The 23,384-nt window shown below is 32.1% G+C and overlaps 2 protein-coding genes across 8 annotated transcripts; one reads left to right on the top strand and one right to left on the bottom strand.

The window, feature by feature from the left end:
* The first annotated feature begins 4,314 nt into the window (after nt 1–4,314).
* On the top strand, nt 4,315–12,540 carry LOC25493323 (protein FAM135B). 4 transcript variants are annotated; one of them, XM_024782145.2, is made up of 15 exons: nt 4,315–4,866; nt 4,984–5,069; nt 6,398–6,558; nt 6,783–6,844; nt 6,990–7,184; nt 7,716–7,761; nt 7,948–8,151; nt 8,256–8,392; nt 8,687–8,879; nt 8,993–9,052; nt 9,136–9,378; nt 10,081–10,339; nt 10,444–10,649; nt 11,035–11,085; nt 11,550–12,540. In XM_024782145.2, exons 1-15 carry the CDS (start codon nt 4,688–4,690, stop codon nt 11,835–11,837), a joined length of 2,370 nt encoding a protein of 789 aa, XP_024637913.1. In that variant the 5' UTR covers nt 4,315–4,687; the 3' UTR covers nt 11,838–12,540. The 4 variants fall into 4 exon arrangements, with proteins under 4 accessions (XP_024637913.1, XP_024637912.1, XP_013457255.1 ...); XM_024782144.2 differs by having other exon boundaries at nt 4,316–4,866; nt 7,707–7,761; XM_013601801.3 differs by having other exon boundaries at nt 4,317–4,866; nt 6,404–6,558; nt 7,707–7,761.
* Nucleotides 12,541–12,872: 332 nt separating this feature from the next.
* LOC25493322 (protein ROH1) lies at nt 12,873–15,356 on the bottom strand. 4 transcript variants are annotated; one of them, XR_005645755.1, is made up of 3 exons: nt 15,145–15,356; nt 13,301–14,716; nt 12,873–13,076 (listed from the first exon to the last, which is right to left on the bottom strand). XR_005645755.1 is itself a non-coding variant. In XM_024782148.2 (3 exons), exon 3 carries the CDS (start codon nt 14,583–14,585, stop codon nt 13,401–13,403), a length of 1,185 nt encoding a protein of 394 aa, XP_024637916.1. In that variant the 5' UTR covers nt 14,586–14,716; nt 14,980–15,038; nt 15,145–15,356; the 3' UTR covers nt 13,158–13,400. The 4 variants fall into 4 exon arrangements, 3 of the variants coding, with proteins under 3 accessions (XP_024637916.1, XP_024637915.1, XP_013457254.1); XM_024782148.2 differs by lacking the exon at nt 12,873–13,076 and adding an exon at nt 14,980–15,038 and having other exon boundaries at nt 13,158–14,716; XM_024782147.2 differs by lacking the exon at nt 12,873–13,076 and having other exon boundaries at nt 13,158–14,726.
* Between the last annotated feature and the right edge of the window lie 8,028 nt (nt 15,357–23,384).

Genomic DNA, 23,384 nt, shown 5'->3' with positions numbered 1-23,384 from the left:
TTTAGTGTTTTAGACAAGTTGTATTTGAGACAAAAAGTTGTGTTATGGTTTATTGAGAGATAAAATTTTTAGTTTTTGTCATGTTTCTTATCCCCAATTTATCATGTCCGCAAAACAATTTTACAATCAAAGTCATGTCCCTAGAACAATTTACAATCAACAACACCATACAACTAGTTGTATATTATGTGCTTCATTTTTTTTAGCAGATTAAACTTACAATAGAAAACAATTTTCCAACAACATGATGTTTTCCTTTAACGTTTCACTTTTTGTTATATTGGAATCAGATTTTGAGTATGATCATATTCTTTTAGTTAAGCCATTAAATCTATTTTTTAGGGGGTTTTCGACTGTTTTTGGTAGTCCCCTTTTGTTTAGATTGCATATTTTTTAAGACACACGTATTTTCCAATATGTTGTATACGATCAAAGTTATTATGATATACGATCAAAGTCAATACTATTTCTCATGATTGATATGCTTCCGTAGTCGATCTCTATTTGCAGGCCTTAAATTCGACTACCCTTATGGTTAGTGCTTGGCACCAACAGCTCAACTACCACCACTCCAGTGGCACCCACGTTAGTGTCACACATCTTAATTACCATTACTCATATCACACAGTAGACTTCAGGAAATTTGTCTTTATGATCATTAACCATAGCCATGATGAATTTATTCCTGTGATTCCATTTCCACCAAAATCAATATCAAAAACCTAATGCGTAGCCTCACAGAATACCCATGATGAATTAACCCAACGCTTTCTTAAAAAAATATTAAATTGGGTATACTAGCACTTCCACAGTATCGGTTAAGGAATTAGAAAATGAAATATTTTTTTTGGAAATTGTGTATTCTATTTTATAAAAGTTGAAATATTATTCTTTTCAATGCAAATCATGTATTTTCTTTCTACTTTTTAGTTTCTTAGAGGCACTGGTTAACAAGACCCATTTTTATAAGATAAGTTTTACTTAACCAAATAATTAGATTAATGGGTTAAGGATTTGATTAATAGAAACTTTATCTTGAAAATACAAGTTTTTACTTTTTTCTTAGCAATAATTAAATCACTTTTCGATGCAAACTTCCTTATTTATAGTACTTTAACCAATGCCCCAAAGATAATGATTATCGTTTTCCTTATAAATATAATGGTTGATACTTGATAGAGTAGCCAAGAGATCCACAATATTTATAAAAAAGAAGAGCATCTACGATAGTATTGTTAAAAATAAAATAACATCTACATTATAAAGTAAAAATTCATATTTCTTCGTGAGATTTGCTTAATAAATTGTATGAAAATAAATAAATTTTATTAAAATGTAGTGATTTAAAATTATTTACAAGATCCATTGTATAATTTTTTAAGGTGTTTGATTGATAAGCTAAGGAATTATACGTAGAGCCGTTAAAAAATATATAATAAATGATGATATATACATGTGAGACTAGTTTAATTTAAGCAATAAAAAATAATGAGCTCTATCGTGGATGTTCTATGTGAATCAAAGTACTATATAAACAAAATGAGCTGAAATATAATAAATAAAAATATTAGTATGAAAAAGTAATTAATCTTTTTGATAATATGAGAAGAAAAAGTAGTTAATATTTCATTGGTAAATCTAGAACATCAAACAATGAAACAAATAAATAATTTAAATGTAACACTTAATATAACATACAAGAGTTGGTAAGATTTAAAATAAGGTAAACATAATAGAAAAGAGATAAATTGTGTTTGATACATATGATTTGACTCTTCTCTATGATATAAGTGCTTTGTGTAGTAAAAGTTCCGAATTATTTAAAAAGAGGAGGTTTTTTATAAGTAAGAAGACTTACGAACTCAATATATTAAAATTTTAGATAAAAATATGATGTGTTCTAACTTGTATGATCACTTTAAATATAATTTAAAACTCAATTAGGTTAGTCTAATGTTGTAATGTTGTTAGATTGAAACTTTGAAATGTACTCCCCCTCTCAAATTATTTGATTATGTCTGATGTTAAATTTGGAGGATTGATTTGGCTTATTAACAAAAACAATTTGTGACTTTGGAAGAACGGAATGGTTTGCCCCTCTTTGTGACGTAGAGGTGGCGGTTGGTTTGCATGCATCATTGGATTGGATCTCTAATCAACAATTTGATAATGTTGATTTTATACTTGATTGTAAAATATTTGTTGATTGTGTCAATTATTGCTTGTAAACAACTGCTAGAGGATAGATTTCAGAACTCTCATGTTGAGTTCAACAGGAGGCAAGCAAATAGAGTAGCTCACGAGTTAGCTCAGGCGGTCCTGCCTAATCCCAACCCCCATATTATTGATGATATACCTACATGTATTTGAAATATTTTACCTAATGAAATGCAATGAATTTATTCCTTAAAAAAAACAATTTTTGACTTGAAATTTTTGTCGAATATTGTTGTTCACACATTTGGTTTGGCTAAGAAACACGAGTAATTTACCTAAATATCCTTTGGCAGTTAACTGCCGAAATTTTAAAGAACCGGCTGCAGTTAGGTGCCGAGGAAAACTTCAGTAGTTAATTGCCAAGAAATTTCAAACCTGAAATTAAATAAGGAAATACACCTAAATTCTCCCTTAATTAAATTTAATTCTTTAATACATGATTCTTTTTATAATGTTGTTAATTTCATTCATATAATTTTGTTGCCATAAATGAATAAATAGATCATAGAATTACATATTCGATCACGTTTCTTCCTAGTAATAGAAAAGATGTTTTATTTCTACAAAAAAAAAAAAAGAGGTTTTATTAATAGAATAATTACATATATAATTATTTGAAAGAGAGATGAATATCTAAAATATTATAAAGTAATAATAGGTTATCAAATCTATGAATAATGACAGACATCAATAAAATTAATTACAAATATAATTATTCTATCATTTATATTGTTTTTTGTTGTTGCATTTTTTTTATTGAATCACTATTTTAGGTCCATTAGTTACCGATAGCAAATATTTTTCTTTGTTATTGCGTTTTTATTTTTTGCTGTTGCGTTTTTCATGTTAATTAAAGTAATAATATCTGAAATAATAATATAAAGCAATAATAGGTTAGTCAAACCTATGAATAATGACATACATCAATGAAATTAATTACTAATAATTACAAATATAATTATTCTATCATTTGTAACGTTTTTGTTGTTGCATTTTTTTTATTAAATCATCATTTTAGGTCTATTAACTACGGATTGCAGATATTATTCATCTCTCATATTTCTTCATTTATGGCAACAAAATCATATGAATAAAATCATAAAAATAATTATGTTTAATTCCTTAAAATGATTAAAGAATTAAATTTAATTAAGGAAAGTTTAGGTGTATTTCCTTATTTAATTTCAGGTTTGAAATTCCTCGGCAGTTAACTGCAGCCGGTTCTTTAAAATTTCGGAAGTTAACTGCCGATGAATATTTAAGTAATTTATTCGTGTTTCTCAGTTAAACCAGATCTGTCAACAACAATACTCATTTTTGTCTTAACCAAGTTTATAAAAAATTACACACCGTAAACTAAACCAATGTAGGAACCCTTAACCTTAATGATTGTCCTATCCATGTACAAAATATTAAAATAAGACGTGTTAGAATGTGGGCAACGACATCCTTCCCATTTTCAGCGTACTAGGTCCCATAATTATCGCCCTTAATATTCACCGACACGACATCCCATGTTATGTTACCATTTTCAATTGTTTTTTTCTTTCATTTTTTTAATATATTATTTTTACAAAAGAGAACTTCTACGGTACATCTGTAAATTAAGGTGTACCGGTACCCTCGCTTACAATTTTTATAAATTAACTGTCATTTTTTATGAAAGAAAATAAGTGTTTGTTGACATATATATTTTAGAAAATATCATTTTATAAGAAAAAACATCATTTTATTTTTTAGAAAAATCATACTAAATTTTTCTACATTTTATTGTAAAAAATAATCAAAATTCTTTATTATGAGTAATATGAATTCAGAAAAATCAAATTTTATTGTGTTGACGTTTTTGGTAAATAAGATTTAGTTATTATAATTATAGGTGATAGAAAATATTTTTTTCATACAAAAAATAACTCATTTAACTATTAATTTAAGGATTTGGTGTACCTATACACTCAAATTGTTAGGTATATCATAGAATTTGCCTTTACAAAAACCTCAATAAAAAATTAAAACGGTTATTAATTTTTAATTAATATCATTAACCTGCGAAAAAGATTTGTAAAAAAAAAAAAACCCTGTGAAAAGGGTTGACGAAAATGATGTTCTTTTTGTAATCATGAATTCTAATTCATTACTATTATTCTGAACAAAGTTGCGTCCTTGTTCCTCCTCTTTCGATTCATTCAAGGAAATTTCGTCCTTTTCTTCATCTTGTTCTAACCAAATCAATCGCTTCAAGATATGCCCACATTGCAAAAACCATTAAAGTTTGGGTTTTTAAGCATGATGAATCAAAACCTCTAATGGGTTTTGTTTATTTTGCTTTGAAGTGAGAGAAAGTTGTGTTTTTTAAGGTTTTAAGGTTAAGGATTTAAGGATTTGTGGGTTTTACTAAGGGATGAATGATCATTGGATTTTGGGTATTGAACATCACTGTAATAGCTTCTTTTAGTACTTACTGCTACATATGTTTCGGAGATTTAGATGGTTTGTTGGTTTGAATCAAAAGAATTTGTCAACTAAAAGGTTGGTCAATGCTGATCAACCTGGCCCAACAAGGCCAAATCACTTGCCTAATCTTGATGCTGTTCATGAAGTTGCAATTTATATTCATAGATTTCATAATCTTGATCTTTTTGAACAAGGGTAAGCTTCAATTTCTATGCAATGTTTAATTTTTTTTTTGTTTACTTTATTTGTAAAAGAAACTAGTTTTTAGTTTTACTTTTGGATTTTTTACTGTTATTGTTGATTGTTATGCAGATGGTACAAAATTAAGGTTACTATGAGATTGGAGGTTGGTGAAGATTCTTATCCCGGGATTCCGGCGAGGGTTGTTCAGTATGAAGGTGACTTGTATTCCTATGCTCTTGAAGTATTTAGTTGTTATTCTCTTTAGTTTTTTGTAGTTAGTTTTGTACTTTTTAGTACTAACTAGACTGATTTACTTTATTGAAGACACTTAGTTCAAGTTCACTTGGATCTTGTGACTGTGTCATCATCAGTGTTGTTAAATAGAGGCTATAGCAACACCGATGTTAAATTGTTATTGTCCCGCGATATGCTATTTAGTATAAAATTTTGTTAAATAGAAGCTATAGCAGTGCTATAGGTTGCGTAGCGGAATTTGAGCAAACCACTATTTTCTGCAATTGACAACACTAGTCATCTTAGGGATATGTTGTGATGACCGATGACTATGTTTCTGCTTTGTAGTTTTCTTTGAGATTTGTATAGTGAAAAGAGTTTTTCAAAGTTGAAAAAGGAAATTCAGTATGAATTTTAAAATTGATCGTTGACATTATATTTTAGCTTTTATATATTGCTTTCAACTATGTTGTCAGTAGCGCACTATAGCGGCACTTTAGAGGAACAGCGTAGGTTTGGCGCGTCGCAATCTCCCCGTTCGCTGCCTTCAGCAGGGACGGTTGTCGCGGCTGCAAATTGCGACAATCCCACTATCCACTATACCGCTGTAGCAATCTAGACTAGCTACAGCTGTGTCTAGTGTAGATGAGGAGTTGGAGGTGGAAGCACAAGAGTTTGAATCAAGGGATGAACAGTATAATATTGATGTGCTAGAATTTTTAATACTATGTCATTTTTATTACATTTATAACTTATTTATATTGGAAACAACAAAGTTGATTATAATTATTAAATATGACTGTCCCTTTAATTTTGTGTATTTTTCTATCTTTACTTCGTACATTGTTTTTTAGTCTTTACAATAGTGTCCATCCCGCTGACCACTATAGCATTTTTGGGGTTTGGCGTGTAGCTATCTGGGATTAACAACATAGGATTCCTATGACCTTAGATTCTTGGCTGTACTATACTGCTGTGTTTATATAATACTATCACAACATCCATAAATGTTAAATTGCAAATTAAGTTCTTAGTGTCATTGTGGTTCTATTAATGATGGTCAAATAAACTTTTATTCTATGCTGGTGTTAGAATATTAATTATCTGTCTTTATTTCGCGGTAGTGATTTTCTTTGAGTTTCTACGAAATAAGGGTCATGTAGGGTCTGTTCAGTTACCGGCATCTAATGAATTATTTGCCGAATATTTTTAACCTGAAGATTTAAGTAACATATGCTGAGTAATTTTTTATTTTTTTTTATTGGATTTCAGCTAGTGTAGAATCTTAGAATCTATCTTTTTCTTTAAGCTGCAGCTCCTGAAGTAGGTTCTGACAATTTATGTAGAGTTTGGATGATCGATGACACGGACAACAGTTTTTCAACACCGCCATTCCAGATTAGATATGCAAGGCAGGATGTATTTCTTTCTATCATGATCTCATTCTACCTAGCTTTTGGTGATTATGAGGTCAGTTTTCTTTTTTTCTTGATTTCTCGACAATATCCCCTTTATAAGTATGTTTGCATGTGTTAAAGTTTTGCTCTGTGTAGGATTGTTATTTTCTCGTTGTTTACTTTTTAGAAGGAATTCTTGTCTACGTTCTTCCAAATTGTGATGATATCTTTTATATATAAAATAAAATCTCTAGCTTCTTATGTGTCATAAATTTCTTGGCTTTCACTTATATACAGGGAGAATCAACTGCTGTTATCTTGAAGTTTGAACTGATGCATGCTCCTATGACTGCTACTGGGTTAGTTCATGTTTCTCTTTCCCTTTTTGGAAATAATATACTGTATTAAAGAAATGAAACATATACAAAAAAATGGACTGAGTCAAACGAAGTAAAGGTTAAATACAATGATTTTGAAATGGATTGCATTACATTCACTGCGCAGGTCTGATTTACAAGGTTCCCTGGATGCATGTTCTGCTTCTGTTCATGAATATAAAATCCCCCCTAAAGCTCTTCTGGGATTACATTCATATTGTCCTATCCACTTTGATGCTTTCCATGCTGTCATGGTTGATACAAGTGTTCACATTAGTTTACTAAAAGCTAGTTATCACACAATTCGACAGAAGGTACCAAGGTTTGTCAGAGTTCCAGTTTTGAGTTTAAATATATGCTATAGTAATTTTTGCATCACCTCTTTAGGATATCTTCATAAAATCTTTGAAGTGTTTGCAAAAATTAGCCGTTAAACTAACTAATAAATATAAAAAAACAAAAAAATTAATTTTTTCAATTAAGATAATGAAGATAAAATGAGATACTCTATAAGCTATAACTATAAGTTCAATTGCTAGCTGAAGTAATATATGAAAAACCATTTAAAGCTCATGAGAGAAGTACCGTTACCAATCAACGCTACTTTGATAATACAAGCTTATACTATCCGCTACAAGCTAGCGGTTTGGCCTTACCAAACAGAGTCTAAATCAAATCAAATTTAATTTTAAACTGTTCATTAGTATGCCTTTGTTCTCTTCCTTGTTTTCTATCTACTCCCTTCAATTGTAAAATAGCCATAACTTAGTTATGTTTATTTTGCTTGTTTCCCACGCTGTACTGTTTTATCTTTTGAATGATATGGTTAGTTGAATTGTACCAGTGACTGTAGGGATTCAGAAGGCAATTACGCTGAAGATTATGTTGGGTCAAACAAGGTATGTTATGGTGTGTTGCTGTTATATTTGTATAACTTCACAACAATGCTTTTTTTGCGTGAAGGCATTTTAAATTGAAGTCACAATGTCATGATTTATATTAGTGGCTAAGATTAATTTTGTCGAGAAGTCTCTTTGCTCGCTATTGTAACTTTATTTTTCAACTGACGGTTAATCCCAAATCAGGTGATGCTCATCAAAGCATTGATGGCCGCACATGATATCCTGCTTGAAGATCTTAGAAGAATAAGTACAGGCATTGACCAAGCTATTGATTTGACTGAAATCACGTTTGAATCAGATGATACAAAATGGTTTGATTTGACTCCAGCAGCACGTGTCCAAAGTATTGATGGTGAACAATCACTTCAGCTGCCTGATAGGGAAGAAGTCAGTGCCGTGGTCCTAATTCTGTCAATGTCAATGTTTTCGTTATTTGTTTCTTGTGTTTTATACTATTTGCTAATTTTATACTTAAATCTTTTCTTAAACAGGATGCTACTCATAATATCAATTATCTAACCGAGGAATCAGTTCAACCTTTTTCTTGGGATGATCATCTGTTAAACTCTTTTCAGTCTCTAGCGAATCAGCTCTTATATCTCTGGAATGTATTTCTGAAATTCCACAGGTTTGTTCACCTATGTCTAAATAATTATTTAAGTTTGACATTTAAATCCTTGTAACACTTTTTTCCATAAATCATTGTTTCTTCTTCAGTTTTACATTTCACACTTATCATAATAACATATTGAAAACTATATTGATAATTTTTTCTTGGTTTGAGATTTATATTTGGCATATTATAATTTTTAATGCAAGGTTTCTATTAGTAACATGAAGGCATAGCAAGAATGTTTATGTTGTGAGAAAAGGTGCAAACTTTGAGCTTAACATCTCTTTTCAAACCTATTCCTTTACTCAGGGAAAACAAAACAAAAATACTTGAATTTCTGCGCAAATCCTGGGCTATAGATCGGAGAACTGAATGGTCAATATGGATGGTGTACTCAAAGGTTGCGATGCCTCATCAATATATGCACAACAAAGTTGAGGGGACATCATTGCACCATAGCTTACACAGAAGTTCGTTAAATACAAGGAGGCTGATCGATGATGTAATTATCTATTATATGTTGTACAAGATTCAAAAAGTTCATTATTGTCTGCTCTGTTTGAAATTAACTATTATATTCTTCAAATATGTTATTTCTTTTTTTCTTCTGTTCAGCCTATTCAAACTGCAATAATGCGTGCAGAACTTCATAGGCGAGGTATATCACAAATGAGGGTAAGTGATTGTGTTTGTCTAGAATGATTTATGATCTTCCTGTTTCGGCTGACTGGAATTTATGACATATGATTTCGATGCAGATCAACAACCGGGCGCTTCAAGACATGTATATATTTGGAGATCCTTTGCTTGTTCCTATTATTATTGTAGAACGCGTGACAAACGTGTACCGTTCTGCCAGTTTGAATTCAAACTTCATTTCTGTGGAGAATGATGCAAGGCATGTCCTAAGCAATGGTTCCAGGTCCACAAACAAGTTTTGTGGGAGTAGTCAGCAAAATGGGCATGTTTTGAGAGTAGTTGTTTTTGTTCATGGGTTTCAGGCATGTTTCGCACACTTGCCGTCTCTTATATCTTCTTGATCTGTCTTTGGTTTTCTTTCCTTATCTTTTGTTACTTTGTCACCTTCAATTTGTAGGAGTTGCAAACTACTGTCTTGGGTTGCTTGTTCATATTTTATTTGTGATGTTAAATTTTGATCCTAATATTATTGTTGCCACTAACCACCAAAGGCTTAGACCACCAAGGCGTAGGGGACAACTTCATTGAGTTCATGAGTATTTCATTTCATAAAGCGATTAAGTGTTGTAAATTGTAATCTTGTTTTAGAGCACTTATTGTTAGGTATGTTGAAGTGCCTAAATGAATACTTACCATCTTGTGAATCTGAAAAAGATTAATACCGCCCTTTTTATTGGACATTCAAGTTATACAGCTATGGGATGTGATCCTAGGTGTGGATGTATAAATTTTCCCTTCAATAAACTTCCGCTAAATCATTAGTGACCTATGAGAAAAACTCAATGTTTTAATTGAAGTTAAACCTTTCTTTTCTTTCTAATTATGTATACTTTGATCACCTGATTTATTTCATGAATGTGTTTTTCTTTTACTGCTTCAATGTGATCTGTTTTGGTTATTACTACCTTGTTTCTGTCTTTTTCTTTTTGATGGATCCTTGTTTCTGTCTTGTTTTCCATTCATAGATGATTTGACTAATTATACTCCTCGTCACTAAAATTCAGGGAAATCATTTGGATCTACGGCTTGTTCGTAACCAATGGCTTTTAATAGACCCTGAGATACAGTTTCTAATGTCAGAGGCAAATGAAGAGAAAACATCTGGCGACTTCAGAGAAATGGGTTTTCGGCTTGCTCAGGAAGTGATCTCTTTCCTAAAAAGGAAAATGGATAAAGCTTCAAGAAGAAGAAACTTGCGAGATATCAAGCTCAGCTTCGTTGGTCATTCTATCGGTAATCTCATTGTCAGGGCAGCCTTAGCAGGTATTATTTATGAGCAAAGTTTTGAATATGCTACTCTCCACACAAAAATAAAAAATTAAATTAGGGAATTTAAAGTGCGCTTTTCTCTTTTTAAATAATTCCAGAAAGCATGATGGAGCCATATCTTAGATACTTGTATACCTACGTGTCGATATCGGGTCCACACTTGGGTTATATGTACAGTTCGAATTCTCTATTCAATTCAGGGCTTTGGCTATTGAAGAAGTTCAAGGGCACTCAATGCATCCATCAACTGACCTTTACGGATGATCCTGATCTTGAGAATACTTTCATCTATAATCTTTCCAAGGTATAATACCATTTTCTTTGTCTCCTTTTCCTAGTGCTGAAAACAATGGACTTTTTGGCATTTGAAATTGAAATAAAATGTTGGGAAAATAGCGACAGGGTTGTTAACCATAAGGTTTCTAGTCAAGTTTATTGGTAAATTTGTAAGGATTTAATTCAAATACACTGTCAGCATAAAACAATTTACAGTCAATCAATTATAAACTTCAGATCACTAAAAACATTTGACTTTAATCGTAACTACTTTTAAAGTCATGCATAGTTGTGATTTGCTGGCAATGTAAAGTTTTTACACTGACGGTCTATCAAAATTAAACTCTGTTTTTAATTGATTAAACATAAGGAATAGGCCATTTTATTAGTCTCATTGTTATTACCATCTACAGGAGAAGACGCTCGAAAATTTTCGGAATGTGTTTCTTTTATCCTCGCCTCAGGTAACTTCCTTTACATGCTGTGGAAATTATCATGGCTAGTAAGAACTATTTTAAAAGAATTTGTTTTTGCTTGCTTAACTTTTAAAATATTCTGCATTCAAATGCTGGATCATTTTCTTGAGGGTGAAGATGTAGAAAAGAAATAGGTTATGTATCAATAAAAGAAAACTAAATTAGTAGGCATCTACAAGGTATAAATATTACAATTATTTGGACTCATGCTAATATTGACATCGTGACTATTTAGGTTTTCTCTCTGCTTTTCTTCAAATTAAAAAAATATTGATTACAAAAGTTTGTTAAAAGAATCTTATAAGTCATTACAATCTTCCAGTTTTTAAAATCCACAAGACTTTTTCATGCATAATCTACCATGTTCAAATAGTGTAAACTGTGTAATGTTAATGAACGTCTAGGTTTGGTTTTATTTTATTTTTAATTTCTAAAGGTATATCACATTTCAGGATGGTTATGTTCCATATCATTCTGCTAGAATAGAATTGTGTCCAGCAGCTTCTTCGGATTTCTCTAAAAGAGGGAAAATCTTCCTACAGATGCTAAATAATTGCTTAGACCAAATCCGAACTTCCTCTGATCATCGCATAATCATGCGCTGCGACGTCAACTTCAACGCTTCTTCCTACGGCAGGAACTTAAACACACTTATTGGACGAGCAGCTCATATAGAGTTCTTGGAGTCTGACATTTTCGCAAAGTTCATAATGTGGTCTTTCCCAGAGATGTTTAGATAACAAAGAAGGGAACTTGCACAGAATTTGGGTAATATTGTTGATTTCAAAGAACCAGTGAAGTTGGCACAACTCACACAAGAGACTTCCTGAACAGTGGAACTTAAAACATTGCAGTATGATAAAAAGAATGTTCATAGATGCCAAATTGAAGGGTCAAAACTACATGAGTTGGTATTCTTTCAATGCGATCCTCTCAGTGGGATAAAAATAGTGTATTCGATCCCTCGTAAACATGTCCACATTTTTACTTTCATTTTGGCAGAAAGATCAAGGCATATGCAGAGCACAAGGCAAATCATGGGACCTTGGAATTTGTACATTACTGTGCTATATTAGTCAAGTCTCTTTTTTTAATTTTCTTAGTTGTGGATAGGAAAACAGGCTTTTTTGGTGAGTAGTGTTTTCTACTTTGCTCTACTAAAGGACCAGAGCTTTTGGTGAGCAGGGTATTGCAAAGTTAAATCTGGCACATGAATGTATATGTACTTGGTTTCTAGCATGTACAAAGAACAGAAGCATGAGTGTACCATATCTATTCCAAGTTTATATATGGAATAGAAGCCGTTAACTCTGTAGGCTTAGGAGCTTAGAGTTAATGCTGTTGACTGACAGTTGATATAGTCAAAGGATTTTCTAGACTACTTCCATCTTTTTTACTTCATATAAAATTCAGTGCTTGTGTCGTTTTAGCACCATTCATTCATGTGTCGACTGTTTTGGTCCAACCGTTTAGTTCTTGTCGATGGTCTAGTCTCGCTGTTTTTTGAACTATGGAACTTTTGAGTTTTCAGAGGTCTATTATTCTAACTTTTATTTAAACTTCGAATACCAAGTATGATAGTAGTCCTACAAATATGAAAAGAGAACTTTTCAGTTCTGACATCATTTTGGATGTACGTATTAAAAAAAACAAGAATATTTTTTGTCGGAAAATAAACTTTGAAACAATATATGACATCAGAAAGTATACTTTTGAGACAATATATAGCGTCTGAAAGTAAACTTTTGTAAATAAGCGGTTTCCAGAAACAAATGAAAGAACAAGCAAATGTCAAACAACTACATACATGTGTAAGGCCTCATTATACAACACTAAGAAAATAGGTGAAGTAAATGTAAAACCATAACAACGTAGGAAAACAGAACACTTTCAAAAGTGTAGAAATACAAGTTTATTACATCAGCTGCCTCAGTTTCCGCTTAATCCCCGCAGATATTTTCTACATTCTGTTGTGCGGTCTGTATAATTTGGAAAATGATTGGATTTAAAACAAAATGCAAAAAATAAACATGAAGCTCCAAATGAATAAACCATAAAAGTGAAAGAAAACCCTTGCTGTAGATATAATTAAGTAAATAAACCATAAGATATTTCATAAGTAACCTGACCAATTTTTTTACACAGTATTGAGGCTAATACCAAGCATTACATTTGAGCTAAATGATTTATCTGAGAAGCTCACCTATCATTCTTCCTCCTCTCAAAGAAGTTAGTAATAATATTTAAAATGTACATGTTCCGCAAATTTGAACCTCTGATAGCTCAGCAACAACCCACCTTTCTCATTGCCCTGTATAGCTTGACGTGCCAAGGGAATCAAGCCCCTCAGTTCGGCTATCCACTATCTTTCGGAACACCTCCCTCACGTGGCGCTCCAATGGATCCAACCCAACTCTAAAAGCTTCTGAAGCAAGCTTCAGCTCCTTCAAATCCTGTTCAACTTCCATTATATGTTCCTCGGTCAATGGAAACTGAGCAGAATCTACCAGGTCCGTCAAGTGGCGGGTGGCTGTCTCAATTTGATATATCTCCTTCAGCAAGCCGCTTGAGTTCCGGTGCTCTTTCTTCTTTGACTCGTCCAGGATCCGGTCGTAAAGTGAGGCAACTGCAGTGCTCCATGTAAATTGCTTCGGGATTGGAAAATGAATGTTTAAACCCCTATCCTGACAAGGAATAGCTGCAACAAGGGTCCACAAAACAAACAAGAGAATACAATTCATTGTATAAACAGAAACTGAAAGCCCTTTATTTGCAGCAATCTCATTTGCACGAGGTGGAACCAGGTTATTTGCAATGGACTGTAGTTGCTTGGCTGCGGACCAGGACCTAGAGACACTCCATGAATGTGATCTTGAATGCCTAGTCGAACTCGAATGACTATCCTTGCTCGAGTTATGCCTCCCAAAAGATCTATGACGCTGAGAAAAAACAGATCCTGATTCTTTCTCATCAATCATTGACAGTGCTAAATCCATCAGTGCCTTTCTCGCCCTCCTAAACTGCCCTTCGGTCAATGGTCGCTTATTTGAACCCAAAGCACAACTCACAATTTCCAGTTGCTTTTGCCACCCACGGATATTCTCAATCCCATCTCTCCCCGCATTACAAATGTCTAGTGCCTTGACCGACCTCTCAATGAATTCAGATGTCATACGATCCATGGGAGGTTTCGATAACTGCTCTTTATTATTCAACAGAATGGCTCTGAATTCATCATGGCAGCAGATAAATGCAGTGAGGAGCTTCTGCATCCAATCAATCGAGAGCAATTCATCATCACCGGCCCCAGAAAGTTCATTAAAACGATCTGTAACACGCTTTTGGAATGATCCAAGCTCTAGATTACACGAATCCGATTCATGACTTGCTTCCACAGAATGAACCTGGTCCTGCCTCATACCAAACAACGATCTGCCAAACGACGAAAACGATGAAGAAGAAGGGCTCTGATTTTCCGTGGAAGGCATTCTCACAAACCCACAACCCTCAGCCAAACCCCCCTCAAGATCCTCACAACACTTGACCAGAGTAACACAAGATCACATGAAACCCATCAAAAACAGCTCTGCATTAATGTCACCTCTTTCAGTTCTATTTCCTACAAGTAACTGAATCCAATTAATTCAAAACATAATCAAACATTCAATATTATCAATTATCCAATTCAAAACCTAATACAGTAATCAAAACACCAATCACAACAAACAGATCAAGCAAATTCCAATATTAAAATCAAAACCCATATCAGGAAGAAAGAAAAAAACTCTCAAATTTCAATCCTAACACTTCCATCATCACTTTTAAACAACAAAAAACTATAAAAAAAAAATTAAAAAACCAAACCCCAAATAAAAATCAAACCTTTATCAGAATTTTCCAATACCCAGATGCCAATAAGTTCATACAATCTTCAACAGCAACTTAAGCGGCATGATTATTAAAAAAAAAATCAATAAAAAATAAAAAAATGAAACAAAAAATAGTGCAAAAAATTGAATGTGAGAGAGCTATAAAAAAAAAAGGTACCTTTGAAGTGAAAAAGAGTGGAATCGAGAAAACAAAGATCATGGGTGAAGATAGGAAGAGTGAAAAAAAGGGGGAAATGGGGAATCCCGAAACCCTAGCGAAAGACCAAAGCAAGGTGGGTGTTGCTTTGGTTAACGCCACCAGTTGAGTTGAAAGGAAGCGTAATCGGAATGTTACTGCTCACAATACTGACAACACTGCATTGTTTGTTTAAAGATTAATAAAAGAATATTTGCATATTTCAAGTGTTTTTTCTTTTGACCAAAATTTTGTATTTTGTCTAAAGTTTTTTTTTTATTTTTTACTCTTAAAATATGTGCAATTTTTAATTTAATTTATGTATAAAAAATCTATTATTAATTTACTCCATTCGATGAATAATACATGTTCATCTATCATTATTTATGTTCGTCTATCTTTATTTTTCTATTGTATTTTGTTATATTTATATTTCTTATTAATGTTAAGTTTAAATTTTGAAAAAAAAAAAAGATTGTTATAGAAAAATTTGTAGACCAAATGTATTCAATTACAAGATAGTTAGGTTTCATATAAATTCAATTTTTGATTCTTTAAAAGATAATTTTGTTAAAAAAAAAAGGTATGAACAAAAAGTAAGATACTTGATCGTTAACTTTGAGGTTACCTTTATATAATTAACTCATTAATAATTTTTATTTTTAATACACTTTAATATTAAATGCTATTTATGTCAAAATAAAAGTACTAAATACCAATGAAACAATTGAATTTAAGTTATCAATAAACTGCATAAAGGATGAATCATTTAATGAAACTGAGTTTGATTCCTCTATGAATCAATTATTGATTAGATTATTACGCTAAATTTTGAATTAAAAAAATTAATATCAATCCCCACGTAAAAAAATAATTCTAGTAGCCCTCCAATTGATGAGAGAATCCAGAGAGCTAACAAAAAAATATTAAATACTGTTCAAAATATTTTTGAAAATATACTTTTTTTTAGATCTAGAGAATTGATAACAATTCTAGCAAAAAAAAGATTAATTATATATAATAAAATGGTAAGAAATAGTTAATTTTTTCAGAAAGATTTATTTTTAGGGAAATTTTTCAGGAAGATTAATGGTTACTTGAATTTTATTTCAGTTGGGAAAAGAAATTAATGAAAGACTTCAGTTCAATTGTATACTCACATGAATTGATAAGGATTGATGGGGAAAGTTGGAGGGGTTAACAATTTAACATGACCCGACAAAGTCATGATTCTGAATTGAAGTCCATCTTCCATTGGCTCGTGATGAGTTACAATATTTGGGGTCAAGATGAATGGTTTAATAAATATAATTATTAATCACTTCCTTAAAAAAAATATATATATATAATTATTAATCACAACAATACTATAGTACAAAATACGTTTGATTTGCTAAAAATAAAAAATCAAACAAGTTTTGAACACACCATGTAGTAAAAAATCGAACAAAAACATAAATTGTTGTTCTTTAATAAACCATGAGGTAGTTTTTTTGTCCATACTATACAATATCAAATACCAAAAATTCCCTTTTTTATTTTTCATCATAAAAATATAATTTCTCTTGAGTACAATTTTGTCTTGCCTAGTACTATTTCGTCATGTCCAATAATACTTTGAGTTAAGGTTTAAAAAAGTTGAAAATTTTGAGTATAAATTAGACGAATAAATAAATATTAATTTAACAACTACTTCCTCCGTCTTTAATTATAGGACCTTTTTAAAAAAATAACGGGAATTAAGATAGTGGATATTTATATTAAATATGTTTGTAATTACTATTGTTTTTACAATTTTATCCTTTAAGAGAGAATTGGTTTATGTTTTTAACATGATATTTATTGCTGATTGAAGAAAATTATGTATAATAAATAGGGGCATGCATGTAAAGAAATAATTAATGTAGTTGGAAATAGCAAAGGGGTCTTATAAAAAGGGACAAAAAAAATTATCAAAAGAGTCTTATAATTAGGGACGGAGGGAATAATTACTAACGGTTATCATTAAAAAGTATATAAAAATCCATATTCATGATACCAGAAAAATATGAAAGGAGTGGGATTCATATGAAAGAAATTGGGGTTAGGTTAATAGTCTAATGGTTGAGTTGAGTATCTGGATTAAATGGTTAGATTACTCTATTGATCCCTTAAAAACAAATTACTCTATTGATTATTTTTATTCTTCTCTCACTCGTGCTGAGCCCATGATATGACCTACTCAACACAATTTTTCCTTTTTTATTATATTTTTTTGAGAAAATTAGTGGTATTATTCTATAATAACTTCATTTTCTCCCAAAAAATATAATAACTTTATTTAATTGACAATTCGTCGTCAGTTGGGTCACATCACATTCTGGAAGAAAAAAAACCCAAACTAATAATTATGAATATACACCTCAATTAAAACAAGGCAGTAGATGGCAATTTTTTTTATTTTTTTTATTTTTATATATAAAGAAGTACTATGACATTTCAATAATGCTAGTTAGTTTCCTTAAAATAAATAATGTCAAGTTAATTCATAATAATAATAATAATGCTAGTTCGACTTTATCTGCAATCTCATTGAGATAGTAACATTTATTCTCGCTTATAAGAAAATGAGACATTTTCGGGTACATGAGTTTAAAGAAGCTATGTTTTCTATGCACCCTGATAAATGTTTTGGTCCGGATGCCTTTAATTTGGGCTTTTTTCAGCACTTTTGATCGGTGTATAGTTCTGACATTTTTCAAGAATGCTGCGCGTGGGTTAACAATTATCAATTTCCACCGTCGTTGAATTCCACAAATATTGCATTATCCCCAAAAGTAATGAGCAGAAGTCCATAAAGGATTGGAGACTTATAGCCCCTGTGCAGCATTTTGTATGAATTGGTGGCAAAGGTACTCGCTAGTAGACTATTTTTTTTTTTTTTTTTACATAAGTGCATCTCTGAAAATCAATAAGCTTTTGTGCTATGGCGTTCCATTCTCGATAACGCCATGATCGCTATTGAAGTGGTACATTACATGAAAGTAAGTAAGAGAGCTAGAGATAAGAATGTTGCACTCAAGTTAGATATTAGCAAGACTTACGACATAATTGTCTGACTTTATCTTAGGGAAGTTATGTTACAAATGGGGTTTGCTAGTTAATGGGTTCGATGGATCATGATGTGTGTAAAACTGTTGATTATTCTATTATTGTTAATAATAAAATGGTGGGTTCGATTATACCAGACAAGGGATTAAGACAAGGCAGCCCTTTATCACCTCATTTATTTATCCTTTGTGCTGAAGGATTATCCGCTCTCATTCAGCTGAACGGCGCGGAGACCTTCACGACATTTCCATTTGTACTGATGCTCCTATTTCTCACCTTTTGTTTGTAGATGACTACTTTTTTATTTTTCAGGGCAAATGAAAAAGAAGCACATGTAATGAAAAATATTCTTCATACCTATGAAGTAGCATTAGGACAGGTCATTAGCCTTCCAAAACCTGAAGTTGTCTTTAGAACTATTGTTCCATCTCCTATGAAGGATGTCATCACCAACATCTTTGGAGTCAGAGCGGTAATGGGAACTCGCAAATTTTTTGGTGTTCCGTCTATGGTAGGTCGAAGCAAAGAGGCAACATTCAGTTCATTAAGGACCACATTTGACACAAAATTAATAGTTGGAGCAGCAAGTGCTTATCCAAAGCTGACAAAGATGTAATGATTAAATCGATACTCAAGTCTATCCTATCTTATATCATGAGTGTATTTTTGCTCCATACTAAGCTAGTTGATGCTATTGAGAAAATGATAAACGCCTTTTGGTGGGATCATGGTGGTAATACGCGACGTGGGTTACACTGGATGTCTTTGGAAAAGTTGTCCGTCCATAACAATTTTGGAGGTATGAGGTTTATGGATTTGACCTCTTTTAATGTGTCTATGTTAGACAAACAAGGTTTGGGATTTCAAACTGATCTCAATAGTATTGTTTCTAGCTTGTTTAAAGCACGATATTTCCAAAACATTGATTTTATTGGGTCCAACATTAGACATAATCCAAGTTATGTTTGGCGGAGTATATTTAGTGCAAAAATTGTGGTGAAACAGGGCGCGCAATGGTGTATGGGCTCAGGAGCTAACATACCTCTTTTAGGCGTTCCTTGGCTTAAAGATGGCCTGTCTTTGTCAATAACTAATCCAATATTTGAGCCTTTGTTGCAGGTGAAATTATGGGAATTTATTGATCAAGATTTAAAGCTTTGGAAAGCTCCCTTAATTTATAATCTATTTGATGTTCCCACTGCACAGTTAACTCTTAATACACCGCTTCAGCCTCTTGTTACGGAAGATAAATTGATTTGGAAAAGGTAGAAGAGTGGTAAGTGTAACACCCCGTTTCCCAAAATCAATTAATTAATAAATAAACATGCATCAGAGTAATTTCCAAACGGACATGTCACACTACATTTTCAAATTTTCTCAAATAGAATATAAAATCTATTTAATAAGCATCCTTCAAAATCATCATTAATTTTGCAGCGGAAATTTGCATCAAAACAACAACAGCAACTATTTAAATCTCCATAATTAAATCTTGGCATAAAAGCCTTATCAACATAAATTCAACAACCATAGGGCTACATCAGCAATATTCAAAAATTGATACATAGGAATGAAAAACAATAAGAAAATCCAATCCCGTACGTATCAGAGCCCTAGACACTTGAGCCACCACTCCTACTAATCTTCAAATACCTGCAAGTTACCCATACGAAGGGCAACATTTCCAAGCAGAAGGGGTGAGATTTCTCAAACAATAATAATAAGCATAAAATTCATCAATTACAATTAACAACATAGACATCATCATATACCCTCAATAATAATTCTCCTTAACATCCCCTTAGTGCTCATGAATAGAAGGCAACTTAACATAACCCTCATCAAGTACATTTAACAACTCATAGATAACCTCATGTAATATCATAACAACCTCGCATTCAACACTATAGAAGATCATCATAACCTCGTCATACTCATCAACATAAACAAAGTAAGAGTACACCACCTCTTATAGACAACAACAAAGTAAGAGTACACCACCTTTTAGAAAAACGATAAAGTAAGAGTACACCACCTCTTATAGAACAACGACATAAGAGTACACCACCTCTTATAAACAACGACGTAAGAGTACACCACCTCTTAGAAAACACCTGAACATAAACAATCACCAACAACAGCTTCAACTACGACTTCAACAACTTAAACAACATTAACAACTTAAGACTCCAATTCTTTGGAAAGACAACTTACAACTTTAATGACATTGACGACAACAGCGGCAACGACAACAACAACGACTTTGCATCATAATATCATAATTCATTAATTACACTTCATCAATTCTATTCCATTCTAAATCAATTATACTTCAAAATAAACAAGACTTTACTTTTAGGACTAGTCACAAATACACAAAATAACATATCTATGAATCACACATCTTTAACTAGCACATCTTTAAATAACACGTCTTTAAATCACACATCTTCAAATAACACATATTTATATAACACATCTATACACATCATCAAATAAGTCATCATCTAAAGTAAACGGAAGAACTTTGAAATCAAAGTTTAAAATGGAGAAAATCTCATTTGTTATTCATTGAATTCTAAAAGCTTGTCAATTAACATATGATTAAGAGCATCCATTTTCTAAATCCAAGTTATGATATCACCGTTAGAAACATTTTCAAAGTAAAACCAGTTATATGTTTTAAAGGTCTTTATCACTATTCTAAATATAATAAAATCATATGAAACCATAATGCACAAAGTAATGTCACCGAAAGCGAGAATAATTAACATGTTTTAAGGATCTTTAAAACTCTCTCATAACATATTTCATAAATCAATATTAAATGTGTAAACCGATTTTGGCAGATTGACATATAAAAGAAAAAAATAGAAAACAGAAACATGCTTTCACAAATATCATGCATCTCATATATCAAGATCAGAAACATGAAACGATAACATTTAAAGCTTTTACCGATCGTATATAATCCTATCAAAACAACTATATTAACGTACGAGCATGATGTATAAAAATTCACATATAAACATCACAGTTCCATTAACGAAAATCAAACATATAACTATAGTAACATAAAAGAACACGAAATCAGCGAAAAAGTCATCAAAAGAATTTAGAAAAACAACGAAAATCAACAACCATTAACTACCCATATGAGTACACAACCCTAACCCCAAATTAAGAACAACTCACATGATAAATCCAATTTTAAAATTATAGACTTTAGATCACTGAATGATAGTCTCACCCTTACCTTAATTTTGCAGAAAGAAATGCACAGCAAAATCAGTTCTTGGCTCTACTTGCTCTTCTCTCCCTTTTCTCCCAAAAGTTTCAGGTAAACTGCTTCTCACTTCTCTTTTCCTAACTTCCCATTACTTAACTCCCCTTATTTTCATTTAACTCCCCCTTAATTCTATTAAATCCTAATTAATTCCCCAAACTCCAAAATAATACTAATTTCTCACTTAATCTAATTATTATTAAAATAAAGTATATAATAAAATATAACACACCACATAATAATATGAAATCATTATAAAAAGACTTTAAATCGACCAATAATAATTAAATAAATTTGGAGCGTTACAGTAAGTATTATGTTCGAAGTGCATATAGAATATGTGTGTCTGAAATTGCAGATAATTCTCATCTACATGTACATGGCCGGTGGAATTCAATAAGGAAGTTAAAAATGCCTCTCAAAGTCAAGAATTTTTTATGGCGCGTGTGTCGTGGTTGTTTTCCAACACGTGCAGACGTGCTCACCTTAGCAGCAGAGGTTTATCTTGCCCACTTGACTGTGTACATTGCAATAAAAATTATGAAGATAATATCCATATCCTCGTTGAATGTCTTAAAGCTGTTCAAACGTGGCGTGATGTGATTTTATGTGACAAAATAAATAGGGTTTTTCGTCAAGATTATAATATAAATGCACTCATTTTCACTCTTTTGCAGCAATTCTCTTCAGATCAGTGTGAGCTCATGGCCACGGTTATGTGGAGCCTTTGGAAGAGTTGCAGAATGAAACTTTGGCAACAAAATAACGAATCCAACTCGCAGGTAGTTCATCACGCAACCCATTTACTGAATGATTGGAGAGCAGCTCAAACAATCTAGTCCCACAACCACGATCAGTCCAACATGGTCTATCCATGTCCCATGAAGCAAGACGAGGAAGCATGGATGACTCTGACACCTGACATGTATAAATGTAACATTGACGCATCCTTTTTCACATCTCTTAATAAGGTCGGTTTGGGAATGTGTCTTGGAGATGATGCTGATGATTTTGTTCTTGCAAAAACAATCTGGTTTGCTCCTTCGTGTGATATAGATGCGGGGGAGGCTGTCAGGTTACATACAACTTTGGAATGAGTGTCGGATCTCGAGTTCTACAATGTGGATTTCGCTCTTGATTCTAAAAGAGTTGTTGATTGTATAAATTCACATATAGATGATAGTAGCGAGTTTGGTTGTGTCATATCTTCTCATAAACAATTGTTAGTTAATAGTTTTCGAAACTGTCATGTCAAGTTCAACAAGAGACAAAAGTGAATGAGGTCGCCTACGAGTTAGTTGAGAAAATCCAATCTATCATAGCTCACATGTTATTGATGATGTACACTCATGTATTTGACACATTTTATTCTCTAAATCATAAATATTTTATTTCAGATTTTATTAGTTATTAGATATAAGCCATAAGGTTTTTTTTTTGTTCTTACCAAAGAGAACTTTAACATTTTTTCTTATAATTGTTGTTTAAAGTACCATTATTTTTTCCAACTATTATACCCATATTAATTGAATTTTACTCAACCTAACTACTCTACTAACTACATCTTAGAAATTGTGGTGATACCATCTTAGAAATTGTGGTTAGGCCTAACACAACCCCACAAAACCGGCTTGTAAGGAGAGGATTGCCCCCACTTATAAATACATTGTTAGGCCATGTCCTGTCCGATGTGGGACTCTTAAGACTACAGTTAAAAAATATTTTAGTATATGATAATAATTTTATTATTGAAAAACATAACTAATCGTTTCTTTAAACAACTATTAAAACGAGACATTTAAGGATAGATTATATAGGTTGAGAAATTGGTTAATTGCTGGTCAAC

The sequence above is a fragment of the Medicago truncatula genome, chromosome 4, assembly GCF_003473485.1.
Source record: "Medicago truncatula cultivar Jemalong A17 chromosome 4, MtrunA17r5.0-ANR, whole genome shotgun sequence".
In the NCBI taxonomy this organism is placed as follows: domain Eukaryota; kingdom Viridiplantae; phylum Streptophyta; class Magnoliopsida; order Fabales; family Fabaceae; genus Medicago; species Medicago truncatula.
The sequence above is the reverse complement of the archived record's forward strand: the minus strand, read 5'-3'. Positions and strand labels throughout refer to the sequence as shown.